Source organism: Neovison vison, chromosome 7 (assembly GCF_020171115.1).
Source record: "Neovison vison isolate M4711 chromosome 7, ASM_NN_V1, whole genome shotgun sequence".
NCBI classification, from domain to species: domain Eukaryota; kingdom Metazoa; phylum Chordata; class Mammalia; order Carnivora; family Mustelidae; genus Neogale; species Neogale vison.
The window spans coordinates 161,298,824-161,316,145 of record NC_058097.1 but is presented as its reverse complement, the minus strand read 5'-3'; the positions used below and the strand labels follow the sequence as shown (position 1 = coordinate 161,316,145).

Sequence of the window (17,322 nt, the reverse complement as noted above, 5' to 3'; positions counted from 1 at the left end):
AACCAGTTGAGCCACCCAGGCACCCTAAGAGTCATATTTTAAAGGAACTTTTTATAATAAGGAGTTTAGGTCAGGAAACAGAAGGATTAAATGTTTTTAGATCGAGAATTTTGATTACAGTGGAGAAAGTATGGACTGAATAGTGATCAAGAGGCCAACTGGGAGCCTTATTGATAGATGTTAAGGTTTTAATGAAGTCAGCAGCCTTAGAATGAAAAAGGAGAGGGGTGCCTGGGTGGCTCAGTCAGTTAAGTGTCTGTGGGATCCTGGGATCGAGCCCCACATCCCGCTCCCTGTTGGGCTGGGAGCCTGCTTCTCCGGCTCCCCCTGCTTGTGCTCTCTGTCAAATGGGTAAATAAAATCTTAAAAGAAAAAAAAAGGGGGGAGAGAAGGACCCAAAAGAATGTTTTGAAGTAGACTTGATGTTGGGAAATAAGAAGTCAAGAATGACTTTAGAGTTCTTGACTTAGTGAATAGAGATGACACTAGCTGATGTGGGAGGCCAAGAAAAATCCTGGTGTTGTTGAATTTGGGGTGCTTATTGAAGAATTCAGGTAGCGATAATGAAAACAGAGTGTAGGTAGTATATAAAACAGTTGATGTTGTCAAGGGTTTGGTCTCATGGTTTTGTCTGGTGTCTCCCTGGGCCCAGCAAATGATGATGGAATCCTAAAGAACACCCAAACTTTAATGGACATGAAGAATTGGGGTAAGAGTGTAGCAACTATGCAGGTAGGAGAGAGACACGGAGTAAGTGGTATATGGAAGCTTTAGCTGAGGCTTTTTTGCCTTGCTAGGGTGAATTTTGGAGCACAGGAACAATGTACAACTTGCTCTAGCATTTTTTTTTTTTTATGATTTTATCATTTATTTGACAGACGGAATTCACAAGTAGGCAGAGAGGCAGGCGGGGTTGGGGTGGGATGCAGGCTCCCTGCTGAGCAGAGAGCCTGATGTGGGGCTCAATCCCAGCACCCTGGGATCATGACCTGAGCCAAAGGCAGAGGCTTTAACCCACTGAGCCACCCAGGCACCCCTACTTTAGCATCTTAAAATAATTTATATTGTATTCAGTGTTCCATAAGTTCTTGAATGAATGAAATAAAATATGTCACCAGGTGCCTGGGTGGCTTAATTGGCTAAGCATCTGTTTTTAGCTCAGGTCATGATCCCAGAGTCCTGGAATTGAGTCCCGCGTCCAGCTTCCTGGTTAGCGGAGAATCTGCTTTTCTCTATCCCTCTATGCCTCCCCCCTGCTTGTGCTCTCTCTCTCTCAAATAAATAAAATATTAAAAAAAATAAAAAATAAAATATAATGTCACCAACTGTGATGCAGAGATTGGTTAAGGTAGATTATTAGACATTTCAGCAGAAGCTCTTTCTGTCCACAGGTCCTGTCCCTGTGCTTTAGTAAAACCACCAAAAAAAAAGGTACTAGACATTTCAAAATATTATATAATGTGTGTCATTTGCCTTTTATCTATTTGTAGTTTTATCTGTAGCGTATCGATAAAATTTGAAAACACAGGAGCACATCTAGGCAAACACAGGCATATTTTTTCCAGGTATCTCAACTTGAATTTCACTTGTTTTTAGCATGTTTGTAGCCATGACTGTTGGGAGTAAGGATTGGGGAGAAATCTTTCACATGGTGATACCCAAGTTTTAATGACAAATGAAATGTAATTATGATTTTCCAGTGGACCTTTTTGGTAGTTTTCATCAGAAATTCTTCACTTTCTTGTGTCTAGCTGTGAAATACATGCTTATTAATAGGATTGATTAGTAACATACTGTTATTTCCTTTCTGCTAGTTACGTGCTACCCTCTGGAAAATGCTGGAAAATGTGGATCTTAATTTACCTTATACGTTCTTTGTGGTTGTATATTTTAGTCACTTCCTCTATGGTTTAAGGTCATTCTTCTCTCAGTGGACATCTTTGGGTGTCCATAGGGGGTATGTCTTATAGTTAAGGGTTAGGAGGAGATAAAATGCTCTTGTAAAGAAATGTTAATTCCTGAAATAGCTTACTGGAAGACCTCTATAAATAAGGCAAAAAATGTTCTAAATCTCATTCTACACCTAAGCTAAGCCTTTCTGCATTTTTCTTTTTCCTTTTTATCAATTTTAATTAATTTTTTTTTTTTGCCTTTTGTGTCCCACTTGCTCTGTGACCACTTTTTTCTGATTTTTTTTCCTTGTCTCTGATTTGTTCATTCTCACCCTTCTCTTCTGCTTCATCTCTTCAGTATGCATAACTATATATAATCTCAAATTGAAGTTTTAAGGAGTTTTTATATTTAATTTTATTTATGAAAGAGAGAACACAAGGTGGGGAGGGGCAGAGAGAAAGGAAAAAGCAGACTAGCCACTGAGCAGGGAGCTTGATGTGAGACTCCATCTCAGAACTGAAATTATGACCTGAGCCAAAGGCAGATGCTTAACCAACTGAGCCACCCAGGTGCCCCCACTTGGATGTCTAAAGAATTTCTTTTTTAGTAGAAACATTTTAATTTTTATAATTAAAAACTGAAGAGAGATTGAGACTTTTTGTTTTCAAAATAATTTTATAGTTTTTATGTTCATCTGCTATCTGATTTTTTAATCACAGTGATCCTTAAAGAAACGTGTTTCCTTTTCCAGGAGCATACAGCAAATAAACAGTGTGGGGGTTGCTGAGCAATTTTAATTAGTCATTGTACAATTCTCCCCCTTCTCCTTTTCTGTTATTTTTTAAAAAAGTTTATTTAAGTAATCTCTACACCCACTGTGGGGCTTGAACTCCTGGCCCCAAGATCAAGAGTCTCATGCTCTTCCAATTGAGCCAGCCAGGCACTCCCTTTTCTATTATTTTGATAGATCATTGATTACTTATATATTTACATGTTTATTATATTAAAGTGTTCACTTATTATAAGATTTTCAATTGCTTTTGGAAAGAAATTACTAACTAGCTATGAAGAAAAAAATTATAAAATAGCAAAAGTTTCTATAAAGTGGAAATATTTCCTCTTTTATTTTTTATGGAAATACTTCTTTAATTGTGAGATGTACTCACAATTTTAGTAAGTTTACCTTTGGCATTTTTTGTGAGATTGTATGGGAATTTTTTAATGAAACTCAGTTCTGGATTCCTTTTTACTTTTATGCATAATTCCTCCTCCCTTCCCTCTGTCAAATCCATCTTGGAGAAGTGTATAGAAAGAATACAGGAGTGGGTGTCAGGAAACCTGGGCTCTAGTCCAAATTATAGAACTTTGTTCTAATTGTTTGACCTCATTTGGTTTTTCTTTTGGTGTTTCCGGTCTCTAAACGTCAAATTTGATCTACTGTTTACAAACAAAATATTCCAGCCTGAGAATATTTCAAGAACAAGACATCATTCTATATTCTAAATTTTCATTGTTCTTTATAATCCTGCCATTTACCAACATTGTGACCTTTGGCGAAGTTACTACATGACTGAGACTGTTTTTTGTTTGTGGGCATGATAAAGTGATTGTGAAGATTAAATTGGATAGTGAAATATACTTCAAAATACTTAGTTCAGGTATTCTGAAAGCTGTTAACTTTCTTATTATTTTATGACTATACTAGAAGTAACTGTCACAAGTCTCACATATGAAAGGCATGAAGTATATGAATCATCAATACCATATTTTTGTGGTAATTACATGTAAAGAAACATGTAAGGATGTAAAGAAACATGATGTTAAATTCTTTTTGAGTTTCTATTCAGGGTCTTTTAACTTGATTAAAGAAATCAGTTTGTTGCTTGGTTTTACTAGATGTTTTGTTAAGCATCTTAAAAGTTTTAGTAATTAAATGTATTCTAGGTGAAATTTTGTCTGAAAGAATCATTCTGTGGAATTGTTTTGCCTTTTTGGGTTCGATATTAATGTTTGGAACCATGAGATACACAGATGGCAGTTAGGGATATTTACTAAATATAAATAGCACTCTATTAAACTGTTGGGGGTAGGGGGTAGTGGATTCAATAGAGGAATCAAATGAAAAATACCTAAAAAGCCTTCTGATGTTGATTTTAATCTCATTGGTGGCATTCTGTATGTCTAGTATTTTATAATCCTGCTCATCACTTTAAAAATATGTCACAGTAATATCAGAAAGTATGTAAAATTCTTGACTTTTTATTCTCCATGGAATAGATTTAAAGGTCAACACTACTCTTTTATGTAGGTTATGGGTGCTACATATGTGCTTTCAGAGCAGTAGTGTGAGGAAGCTTGAAGTGGGATGGCAGGACGGCCTCATCCTTATGACAGTAACTCCAGTGATCCAGAGAATTGGGATCGGAAATTGCATAGTAGACCTCGTAAACTTTATAAACATTCAAGGTAGGTAGAAAATATGCATTTCACATATCAAAGCTCTGATAAAATCGACTTCTATAAAGAATCAAACTGCATTTGGTTGTGGCAAGTCCTGTCAGAGGATGGGGGCTGGTTTACAGAAAATAATGTTTGCATTTCTCCTTAAAAAACTTTCACAGAAACATTTCTTTTTAATCTTCTTATATTTGTATTTATTTGAATTTTTGTTTCTCTTTCTAAATAATGTTATAATCTCCTTAGTCGACCCCATGAATAAATGCTGTAATTAATTTGACTATGAGCTCTGGCAAGACAGGTTATTTCTTTGTATTTAAAACTCTCTAATCGGAATTTATTTTGTGTTCTAAATACACTGTGTGTATAGAGTATACATAATAATTTATAGGCTGTGTCATATTATGTTGTCATCCCGATTCTAATGGGAAAATCAGTCTTTCTGCAATGACTCTTCTGGTTCATTTGAAGTTTGATGCATTAAATGAAATTCATCTCAAAAATTTCTGCCCATTTGTATATTATATGTAAAGCTTTCATTTTGTACTGTGTGACTTAATGAGGAATACCTCATTTAGAATACTTTATGATTTGCTATTTTAAGGTGTTAATTGGCAGCTCGTAAACCTCACACATTACAGGTATGTAAGCATGTTTTCATAGAGTTTTGTGCTTTGTAAATATTTACTTACAGAATAATATCAAACATTCGACTTTCTTGAATGTAAAATTATCATAATCACTGATAACTGTTACCAGTTTTCTTAAAAAAATTAAAAACATTCTGTGATACTGAAATCCTTCTTGTAAGTTTGAAGAAGTAACTCAGGTACTCTTTGACTATATACTGTAACTAGAAGGTATGAGTAACTGGTACTCTTTAAGTCTCCTAACAAGATGTCTATCTTTATTGTGGACTTTTAATGTGGAGAGGTCTGGAGTGGAAAAGTTAAGTTGACTCACTAATTTATAAGTGCACACCAATGATAATGAGTGTTTTTTGGTTTATTTGTTCATTTTGGGGGGCATGGGTATATATGTGTGTGTGCTTCAACTGGTGCTCTAGTACTGCTTCTCTATCCTGCTTATTATATGGATAATTATTTTGTCTCTGAGATTAAAGAGATACTCGTTTTTTCTCATTAAGTGTGGGATATTTTTATCAGCTATGTTGTATACATTTTTCCAGGTGAATTCTATGTTATCCTTCCTAGTTCTTAATATTTTTCTGCTAATATACAGTACTGCATTATATATGAAGAGAAGAAAGGTGAAAATAAGCTGTTGTTTGCTTTATAAAAGGTAAATGCATCAGTGAGGAAAAAACTACTAGTACTTTTTCATTCCTGTTGTTTCATTTCAAAAACATTATTTTCTTGATACCTATAACATCAGTAACTTTTTGGTGCTCTTCTCAGGTAGACTGCAGCAATATTGGTTATTTAAATGAAAAATATTAAAGAGAAATAGAAAATAAATCCCAGTACATTATTTGTTTTTAATGGAAAGATGGAAAGACCATGAAATCTTTTGAACTGATTATTCTTTTAAGATTTTATTTATTTGACACAGAGAGAGAGAGAGAGAGAGAGCGTGCACAAACGGGGAGTGGGAGGAGGAGGGAGAGGGAGAAGCAGGCTCCATGCTGAGCAGAGACCCACCCCCCACCCCCCCACCCCCCTCACTCTCATGGGTATCGATCCCAGAATCCTGGGATCATGACCTGAGCTGAAAGCAGACGTTCAACTGAGCCACCCAGTGTCCCCTTTGAGCTTATTTTAACCTCATTCATGGAAATTCTGCCCAAGGGAAAACAGCTTATTTTTAGAGACCTCTAGTTCATAAGAATACTTTTGAGGATACTTTAAAAATATAAGCAATTTGACTTTTTAAAAATGGCATTCTTTGAGTTGATATTAAAATAATTGGGAAGTTTTAAAAACTAACAACCAGCAAGTATGGTTGAGATACTGCACTCAGTTCAGTAGAGATTCAGGAGTTTGTCAGGGTACCATCATGGAATGCTTAAAATCCATATATGGAACAATTAGAGGACAATAGAGCACCAAACTGTGGTAGTGAGTTGTAGTAATATTAGAAGGAAGTTCAAAGAAGGAGTCAGTATCAACTGAGTGATAATGAGACTTGAAATAATCCTTGAATGATTAGGTAGATTGATGGACATTCCTACCAGGGACTTTCTGGAGATAACCTTGATTAGATTTGAATGTGGAACTCTATGAATAGTATTAGTTTCCCCAATTGACAAATGGGAAACAAACAAACAAACAAACAAAACGAGGTTAATAAACTTGCCCAAGACCATCCAGTTTCTCAATGGCAAACCTAAAATTTATTAAATCTCTTTTTCAAAAATTTTATTTATTTATTTGAGAGAGAGTGAGCGAGAGCATGAGAGGGGAGAAGGTAAGAGGGAGAAGCAGACTCCCCATGGAGCTGGGAGCCCAGTGTGGGACTTGATCCCAGGTCTCCAGGATCATGACTTGAGCTGAAGGCAGTCGTTTAACCAACTGAGCCACCAGGCACCCTGGCAAACCTAAAATTTATAAACAAGTTTCTCATTCTTTTTATTTTTAACATTTTCATTAACTTATTATGGTACATTTTAAATACATATAGAGAAAACAGGTATAATAAACCCCTCTGTACTCCTATCTTAGCTTCAAGTTGTTTTTAACTCATGGCTAGTTGTGTTTCATCTGGGCTTCTATGCACTCTCATCCTTTTTGTTTGTTTGTTTTTTTAATCTTGTATATTTTTAGGGATATTTGAGCAAAAGAAAGCTAGACAAAACTCTGGCTTAAGTTAGAGATTTATTTTTCTTGTATGTAGATAGGCAGATAGGCAATGCCTGATGTGGATTTGTATGCAGATAGGCAATGCCTGATGTGGATTTAGTGGCTTAAGTTTGTTGGGATCAAAAATTCCTGATTTTCTTCTTTTCTCATGGTCACAAGATAGTTTACTGTAGCTCCAGACATCATGTCTACCTTCCAGATGAGAATGAGGTAGAAGGGAGAAGGGGACAGTGGGAAAGGGGTTTCATTTTTAGTAGGGAATTAAATTTCTCAGAAATTTCCAGCAGGCATCTGCTTATAAATCATTGGCTAGAATTATGTCATATGGTCCTCTTTGGGTCTTAGAGGCTAAGAAATGTAGATGGACACATTGCCACCTCAAACAGTGTTGGGGATTTAAATTTATAAAAATCAAATGTCTCAGTCTGTTTAGGCTTCTGTAACAGAGTACCGTAGATTGAGTGGTTTATAAACAAATTTATTTCTCATGGTTCTGGAGGCTCAAGAGTCCAAGCTCAAGATGCTGGCACATTTGATACCTGGTAAGGGCTTGCTGTGTCTTCACATAGTAAAGGGGCTATGAATCTCTCTGGGGTCTTTTTTATCAAGTACTAATCCAGTTTATGAGGGCTTTGCCCTCAAGACCTAATTACCTCCTCACTTCTAAATACCATCACATTGGGGGAATACATTTCAGTCTATGAATTTTGGAAGGACACAGACAGTTAGTCTTCAGCAGTAAAGAAATAAGCATATTTTATTGGTTCAATTTTTGTGCGTAATTTTAAAAAGTCTTATATAAATTTATATTTTCTATTCACATTTTGGAATTGCCTGCATTTTCAGATTTAAAAAAATTTTTTTTCTTCTACTTTTCCTTACTAGCAATGATAAAAATAAATTTCTTGAATTCTATAAATGATAAGACTTACTATATATGTGTGCTTACCATTGAGGCTTTGCCTTATGGTTTCATTTCAATCTAATAAACTTCAAGGTACTTTTTTGAATTTTATTTTAAATGTAGATTTGCTATGTATAGCACTGTGATATAAAAGACAGGGAAGTTAATCTCAACATGGATGGACTTCAGGATGCCTATGTTTCCTATGGCTTAAATGAGTGCATACAAATAAATTAGTTAAAAAATTACTGAACTTTGTTTCTTTCTAAGTAGTTGTATGGTTAATACTTGTATAGAGGAGTGTGTAGCTTGCTGAGAGGTTAAATATCATTTCAGTTGAAGTGTGTTTGGCTTGAATTGCAACAACTTTGAATTACAAATTATAAGAGTTTTTTGCTACTTAAAAAGGGAGAAAGTACCTTTTCTGTACAACTAACATTAAAATGGCTAAGTTGACAGTATGCTTAAAAGCTCCTGAATGTTTGAATTGGGTTGAATATAACTAAAACTCAGATCTGCAGTCTGCTCAGGTTACTAAAGATAAACGCATCATACATTCAATATCAGACTTTGCCGCAAGGTTTCATTCCCACATACAAGTACGCATGCTCCTTTCTTCTGAGACTGCGTGAAGATTGAGCTTTACAGTTTCCTTTTTAAGTCACTTCGTAGTCCCAGCAGTAGTTTAGAAATAGAAAAGTTTGGTTGCTTTAACGAATAGTTCTTGAGTGGATTCATAAAGTACAATATTTTTTCTTTGGTTTTAAAGAGAAGCTTTACTTCCCAGAATGGGTACACAGTAAAATATCAAAAGGAAAAAAGAAAGTTAGCTGCATCCTAGTTTTCTAAAACCTGGCAAGCTGGCACTGCTAGAATTAGCATTACAGATGGCATTTGGCAACATAGCTACATATCACCAAGCCCTCATCTCCTGAGTTTTCTTCAGCCTGTCTATCAATTACAATATCCAATCACTGCACAGAGATGGAGAAATGGGATGATCACAGCTCACACGATGCTGTTTGGTTAGAAACGTCAGTGCTGCACAACCCACGGCTGAGTCAGTGTCTGTGAGAAAATGAACTGAATTAATATATAGAGGGGGTTGTATCTCTGAACATTTGCAGCCTAAATAACCGCAACAGCATTATTCCACAGTAGAGGGAGGAAAGCTAGAGAAGTCTATGGACAGGGGATGTAGGGGGGAGACTGGGAAATTTTCTGATTGTTCAGAGGAATCTTGAAGATGATGGAAATATCAGATGTGCTAAAGTTTCCTAGTAATGCCCAAGGATGCTGACCTGGCTTTCAGTGCTGCATTGTTTGAAAAAGCAGAGTCCCTTTATACTCTGATTTCAGAATTTTTTTCTTGTTTTTGTGTGTCTACCTTGGCATATACTAAAGTAAGGTGTGTATTCATTTATTACATGATATCACTGGGTTATAATTCTATACATCTTTGAATATGAGAGAGATTGAGAAAGATGTTTGGCCTTTGTTTCATTATGATCATTTACTTTTCTGGATGAAAAAGATCATATGTCTTGATTGTCGGCTTAATGGCCAGTTATTTAAAATAAATGGAGTGTGTTTTTATTGTTTTCATGGGTTTGATGCTTTGTTTCTTATTTCATTTTAAGTCTTAGATTCTTCATGTAACTTGGGAGAATGCATTATGTTTGGTATTGTTTTTTGTGAATATTATAAATAGTTCAAGGAAAGACTAATATAAAATATTTTTAATATATTTGAAAATTAAATTCAAGGCAGACAAATGGAATAGTTGAAATAATTTTCTAAAGAAGGGGATAAATGTATTTTTATTTTTGGATGAATTAATGGTTAGCTGGACCACTTATATACAGTAGTATTTTACAGAATTTAATATATTTGAATGATAAATTTTAACTGGTTAACATGACTTTTTTTCTAGTCTCTTAGAACATAGACTCTGAATAGATGATCTAGATGTTGCCCTTGAACTAGAGAGTAAATCAGATAAGTTTCTGGGTTATTGCAAAATGATTTGCAACCAGAGAGAATTTCTAAATAAATATAATTGTTCTTGCTATGAGATTTTAAATCTTAACAGGTGACATTGCTTACTTTATTTAGAAATTTTAGCTCAGTATTAAACACTTAAGAGTAATTTTTTCTTTTGTCTTCATTATTCCTGTCCTACTGATGCTTCATTTTATAGGGATTTGGGGGGATATATATTTTAAAATTATTTTTAATGTTTTTAAATAGTTAATAAGAGCCTTTCCTTGAAATGACAGGAAGTTTTTGTGATTGCCCCCATTTAATTTCTAGGAGTTCGAATGGTCATCTTGATGGTTGTCACAACTTATTTATATGTTTAGGCTAGCTAGTGATATCTTGTATTGGCTTTTTTTTGTGGTTTGGTATCCAGAAATGTTTTCCTAAGCTTCTTTTAGTAATAGAGTTATAAAAGCAGAAATCTCAAGCTTAACCTTTTTGTTTTATTCTTTATATTTTTCTCTGGTTTTGCTGGTTCTTTTAAAATAATAATGCTTGTGTTATTTTAAAAGTGATACATACTCATTATATGAATTTGATAAATACAGAAAGCACATAGAAGAATATAAAAATATGTTAAAACATTTTTCTTTTGATCATAGCTTAAATATTTTTTGATATAACCTATTTTTTGTGTATGTATAAAAATATAAAATCACATATATATTTAAAGGTGGTTTTGAAATATTACCACTGTATGTACTGTTATATAACCCATTTTTTTACACTTAATCATGAACATCCTCTATGTCATGAAATAGTTTTATATAGCATAATTCTTAAGAACTGTGTAGTGTTTTATGTATATTTATTTTATAATTTGTCAGTTTGAGTTTTCCTAATTTTTGATTAGAGAAAAGATCAGCATGATTCCACAGGATAGATTTTTCTTAAAAAAGGAAGAATGTTTTAGGGAGTTAAGTAAAAATGTGATTTTGATATTTTCTGACAGAGGAAGATCCTTAGTGTGACTACACAATAAACTTCTGAAAGATATGCACTACTTTTAAAACAAAGCAAATAGCTAGGATTGCCATAATAATAAAGTATAGAAAAGAAATCTTTACAACAATTAGGAAAACAATGAGCTGAGACTTTGAAAATATGCTGAGGCCAACCAAAAGTGTATCTTATATTACATTTAAAAAGGTAATCAAGGAGAGTGTAATAATAATGCCTGACAACGTAGGAAGAAAAAAAAAATCCCTCAGCTCTTATTTAGAAGCTTCTTTGTTAAAGAGGAAGAAGAGCCAACCACCACCACCACCAATAATAACAAAGCAAACATTGCTACGAAGGACATAAAAATCAATAGGGGTATAGTGATGAAGAATGTATCTAGTTAAATGAGTTATCCTCTGGGTCAGTTGAAATATCTTAAATTTATAAAAGGAACTGCCTATAAAATTTTAAGCTATTGGTATTATTTGTAATTTCTGAAGATTTTGGGAGAATACTAGAAGTACTAAAAGATGGAGGATTCTAGGTCTGATTTTGAGAAAAGTAGATTTTAGAACAAAAAATGAAAAGGGTAGTTTATGACTAACTTGAAGAAAAATAGGTTAAAAATGATCCAGAATGGGTTTGCTAAAAATAGATTGAGAGCAATTTTCTGATGCAGTTGGTAGACTAGTAGCAATATAATGTATTTGGACTTAAGCTTAGTTTTTGGTAAAGTCTATTTTTATATGCTGGGGTGTATAGTGAAGGGAAAAATGAGTTAACTGTAAGTCATTTGTGTTAATCAACACAATTTTGATTTTGAATGACCCTACCCAAAGATTATCCATCTTGGAAGGTGACTTTGTTCTTTGCTTTGTCTCATTGGTATATCTGAAGAAGGCAAATTATCAAATTTATAGGGGACAATGAAGAAAGAAGGATAGGAAATGATAAATGATCCAAAATGACCTGAGTTTGTATTGTTAGACCAAATTTAAATGAATTTTTTTTGGGGGGGTATGCATAAGGCCTGAAAAACACTAATGTGCTTAAGTTAGCATGGCTTTATAATTTCACACATGGAAGAGATCTGGGCATGTTTTTTGGCAGTAAATTTGATACAAAACAAAAGTATAATATGGCTTCCATCATTCCATTTTCTCACCCACCCTCCCTGCTTAAAAAAAAAAAATAAATCACAGTTAATGGAAAAGAAGGCTAGAGCCACCCTACTGTACACCAGAGTATTATTATCTTTAGTTCTGTGTATATTCAAAGGAAGAATATGAAGAAGTTGGAAACCTTAAGGAACTGATGAGAGGTCTTGGGGGCAGCTCTGATTGATACTAAGGAATCTCATAAGACGCATCTTCAAATATGTGAAGAGTCACCCTTTTGGAAATGACACTATATTTGGTTTGAGTCAGACTTGTTTGAGGTTGAAAGCATGAGCTCTGAAATTGAACTGCTTAGTTCACATCTCAAACCTGCCATTTAATTTGTTACCTGATTTTAGGAGAGTTCCTTAGGCTCTAAGCTTCCATTTTTCTCAAATGGGGACAGTTTTAAGGATTAAATGAAAATGGATGTAAAGTTCTCAGAGCTGTACCTGGCACGTATTAAATGCTCAGATCTTAGTGTTGTTTTTATTATTGTCATTTGGCCCTAGCAGGTAGAACTAGGGCAGCAGTTCTCAACTAGAAGTGTGATTTTTGCTCCTCAATGGGCTTTGGCAATGTCTGAGGACATTTTTGGTAATGACTGGGAGGAAGGAGTACTACTAGTATCTAATAGTGCTGCTGGAGTAAGGAGTACTACTAGTATCTAGTAGTGTTGTGGGAAGCTGGAGGTGCTTCCCTCCACAAAACTTAGATTTTGTGTTTGTATAGTATTTCTTGGGATACTTAGGTATATTGAATGATCAGTAAAGGGCTTCTGATACTAATTTTATCAATCTAGTTTAGCAGAGTAGTTTAGATTTTTAATTTTGTTTCATTGCTTAAAATTTTAGTATGAGAATGGAGGAGGGAATTTAATGAAGTAAGTCAGTTTGTGTTTTCAAAAGGCCATTTGGAAATACAAGTGACTGTCGGATTGTAATTTCTCTGGAAACATGTTTTGTGAAACCAATTCGTTAAAATATTGACAATTTGATATAAACATTTCTAAAACTGAATCTTGTATTTGTACCTTATATTTTTTCCCCCACTGGTTTATTTTCCCCCATTAGTAATGAGCAGGATAGACGCTCCAAAAGGTTTTTAAAAGTAATTACAATTTTTTTTTAAGATTTTATTTATTTCTTTGGCAGAGACAGATCACAAGTAGGCAGAGAGGCAGGCAGAGAGAGAGGAGGAAGCAGGCTCCCTGCCAAGCAGAGAGCCCGATGCGGGGCTCAATCCCAGGACCCTGGGATCATGACCTGAGCTGAAGACAGAGGCTTTAACCCACTGAGCCTCCCAGGCACCCCAGTAATTACAATTTTTTGAAGCATCTTTAAATGTACATGATTATATATGCATTGTAATATTATTCTCAATCATGAACAATAACTTGCACAAAGTACTCAATAAATATTTGTTGAATAAATGACTAATCAGTAGATACAAAATACATCTGACCATTAATTTAGATCTGTGCAGTTAATATTATAATATTATACATATATAATAGTTAATATAATGTTTATATGTACATCTTATATGTATATATATATTTTTAAGATTTGTTCATTATTTTAGAGAGAGCATGTGTTGGGGCTAGAGGGTGAGGGAGAGAGAGAATCACAAGCAGACTCTGTGCTGAGTATAGAGCCTGACATGGGGCTTGATCCCACAACCAGGAGATCATGACCTGAGCCTAAATCAGGAGTCCCGACGCTCAACCAACTGAGCTACTCAGGCACCCCCGGTGGTTAGCTATATTTTAAAACTACCTTATAATTGTCTGTGATAGGGAATTGCTTAAGACTGTTAAGTGTATAGTGATTTCCAGTTCACAAATTTTTACCTCTAACCTGGACCTTTCCCCTGAACTTTAGATTTATGTGTCTGACTCCTTATTTGATATCTGCATTTGGATGTTGAATAAACCTCTCACTCTTTACAATGTCTAAGATATATCTACACTTTCCAAACTTAATCTTCCCACGCTCATTCTCATGTAGTAAATGGAACTTCAATTCTTTTAGTTGCTCAGACCAAAATAATAGAGTCATCCTTGACATTGCTCTCTCACCTCCAACATTTAATCTCTGAAATTTTGAAAAGTCTTATTCTTCAAAAGGTATAGTCCCATCCACTCTTTGCCATGTGCACTGCTACAACTCTGGGCCAAGTCACTTTTAGCTCTCACCTGAAATATTTGCAGTAGCCTTTGAATTGGTCATTTTATTCTACATTTGTATCCTTATCTTCCACTTGATCTAATAAAATTAGATTATGTAACTTACACTTCACTGGTACCCATATCACTCAGATCAAAAACAAAAATGCATTATCTATCTATCTATCTAGTCTTTTTTTTGTATTTCATCTTTTAAAAAAGATTTTATTTATTTATTTGAGAGAGCGTGAGTGCACTCGAGTGAGGGAGAGGGTAAAAGGGAGAGAGAATAGCAGACTCCCCACTGAGCAGGAAGCCTAATGTGGGTATCCATCCAGGGACCCCAAGATCATGACGTGAGCTGAAGGCAGATGCTTAACTGACAGCCAGCCAGGAGCCCTGCAAAAATCCTTAAACATTCTTTTTTTTTTTTTTTAAAGATTTTATTTTATTCGACAGAGATCACAAGTAGTCAGAGACAGGGGGAAGCAGGCTTTCTGCTGAGCAGAGGGCCCGATGCGGGGCTCGATCCCAGGACACTGAGATCATGACCTGAGCCGAAGGCAGCGGCTTAATCCACTGAGCCACCCAGGCGCCGCCCTTAAACATTCTTTTAAGGCCCTTCATAATCTGGTCCTAGTCTTGTTTCTCTGAGCTCATCTTTTTTTTAAAGATTTGTTTGTTTATTTTATTATTTTTTAAGATTTTATTTATTTATTTGACAGATCACAAGTAGGCAGAGAGGCAGGCAGAGAGAGAGGAGGAAGCAGGCTCCCCACTGAGCAGAGAGCCGGATGCGGGGCTCGATCCCAGGACCCTGAGATCATGACCTGAGCCGAAGGCAGAGGCTTTAACCCACTGAGCCACCCAGGCACCTCTATTTGTTTATTTTAGAGAGAGATTGTGTGCAAGCAGGGGCCAGGGGGCAAAGGGAGAGGAGTAAGTACACTCCACACTGAGCACAGAGCCTGATGGCTCTATCCCACAAACTGAAATCACAACCTGAGCCTAAACTAAGGTGGATGCTTAAACTGATTGCACCACCTAGGCGTCCCTGAGCTCATCTTTTAACATTGTCTTGCTTTCTGTGCTTCAGGAATCCTGGCCTTCTTGAATGCCATGAAAAAGCCAAAGATTACTCTTGCCACAGGGTCTTTGCACCCTCATATAGTCTCATATTTCTGTTTTTGTTTTCCTTGGATCTTTGGTCAGATATCTTCTCAGATAGTCCCACCTTGACCATTCTATGAAAGATTGAAACGTGTACCCCCAAATGAGTCTCTGTCCTTTTTACCCTGCTTCATTTTTCCTCATAGAACTTATCACCATATAATATTCAATGTATTTATTTGTATATATTCTGTGATTTTCTTCTCTAGATTGTATTAATTTTGAGGGCACAGCAGGACTAGAATAGTAAATAGCCTATGATTTGTGTTCAGTGAATATTTGGTAAACTGAATGCATGTTAATATATGTGCTGCCGAAGCGAGCACTGAATGCATGTTAAAACAAATTTTTAGGATAATGGATAGTAGGGTAAGAGTACTTTTAGTTATTATAGGGCTTAATTGTCATTGTCTGTTTGTTGTAAGCACCTGATACCTGTTGATGAATTATAACTAGCTATTTTTTAGAACTGAAAAAATTAGCAGTGTAACATTTAGGTATTCTAATGTCAATTCAGAGACCCCTCAGTTTGGAGAGGTCCTTGCCTAGCAACATTTTCATTTTGTTAAAAAAGTTCAAAAGCTAGAAGCAAAGTAATAAGACATTTGAAGGTTAAAGAAGCCTTCAGCTCCTTTACTGTTTGCATGACATTAGCTTTTATCATTTGGGAAAACTTTACCCTGGTAGTAAAACATTAAATATTTGCCCTTAAGGGGTACTTTTCTCTTGGAATTTTTAGTATCTCAGTTTTCATTTGACTTCATAGAAAAGATGCTCTTAGAGTGGTCATTGCAACATTATATGAAACTTAAAAAAAATTTTTTTTAAAAGATTTTATTTAGGGCGCCTGGGTGGCTCAGTGGGTTAAGCTGCTGCCTTCGGCTCAGGTCATGATCTCAGGGTCCTGGGATCGAGTTCCGCATCGGGCTCTCTGCTCAGCAGGGGGCCTGCTTCCCTTCCTCTCTCTCTGCCTGCCTTTCTGCCTACTTGTGATCTCTCTCTCTGTCAAATAAATAAATAAAATCTTAAAAAAAATAAAAGATTTTATTTATTTATTTGAGAGAGAGACAGTGAGAGAGAACATGAGTGAGGAGAAGGTCAGAGAGAGAAGCAGACTCCCCGTGGAGCTGGGAGCCGGATGCGGGACTCGATCTCGGAACTCCGGGATCATGACTTGAGCTGAAGGCAGTCGTCCAACCAACCAAGCCACTCAGGCGTCCTGAAACTTTTTTAAAAAAATTTAAGTATAATTGGGGCGCCTGTGTGGCTCAGTGGCTTAAAGCCTCTGCCTTCAGCTCAGGTCACAGTCCCAGGGTCCTGGGATCGAGCCCCACATCGGGCTTTCTGCTCAGCAGGGATCCTGCCTCCTCTTCTCCCTCTCTGCCTGCCTCTCTGCCTACTTGTGATCTCTGTCTGTCAAATAAATAAATAAAATCTTAAAAAAAATTTAAGTATAATTAACATACAGTGTTATATTAGTTTCAGGTTTACGAGCTAATGATTGAACAATTCTATATATAAATCATTGCTCATTGACATACTCTACTTTATCTATTTTTCCTTTCCCCCTACCCATCTCCCCTTTGGCAACCATCAGTTTGTTTTCTGTATTTAAGAGTGGGAATTTTTTTTTGTCTCTTTTTAATTTTTGTTTGTTTTATTTCTTAAATTCTGCACTAGTGAAATCATATGGTATTTGTCTTTCTCTGAATAACTTATTTCGCTTAGCATTATATCCTCTAGGTCCATCCATGTTGTTGCAAATAGCAAGAT

General features: G+C 35.6%; 1 protein-coding gene across 5 annotated transcripts in view; it reads left to right on the top strand.

Annotated features, from left to right (window-relative positions):
- BTBD10 (BTB domain containing 10) overlaps positions 1-17,322 on the top strand; it is a 73,935-nt gene that overhangs the window by 14,989 nt on the left and 41,624 nt on the right. For 2 of the 5 annotated variants that reach the window (XM_044258873.1, XM_044258872.1), the window contains exon 2: positions 4,202-4,359. The exons of 2 other annotated variants lie outside the window; for them this stretch is intronic. In XM_044258873.1, coding sequence (XP_044114808.1) covers positions 4,259-4,359 — 101 coding nt within the window. In that variant the 5' untranslated portion in view covers positions 4,202-4,258. Of the gene's footprint in view, positions 1-4,201; positions 4,360-9,169; positions 9,482-17,322 lie in introns of those variants that run through there. One more of the 5 variants, XM_044258870.1, reaches the window with a different exon arrangement.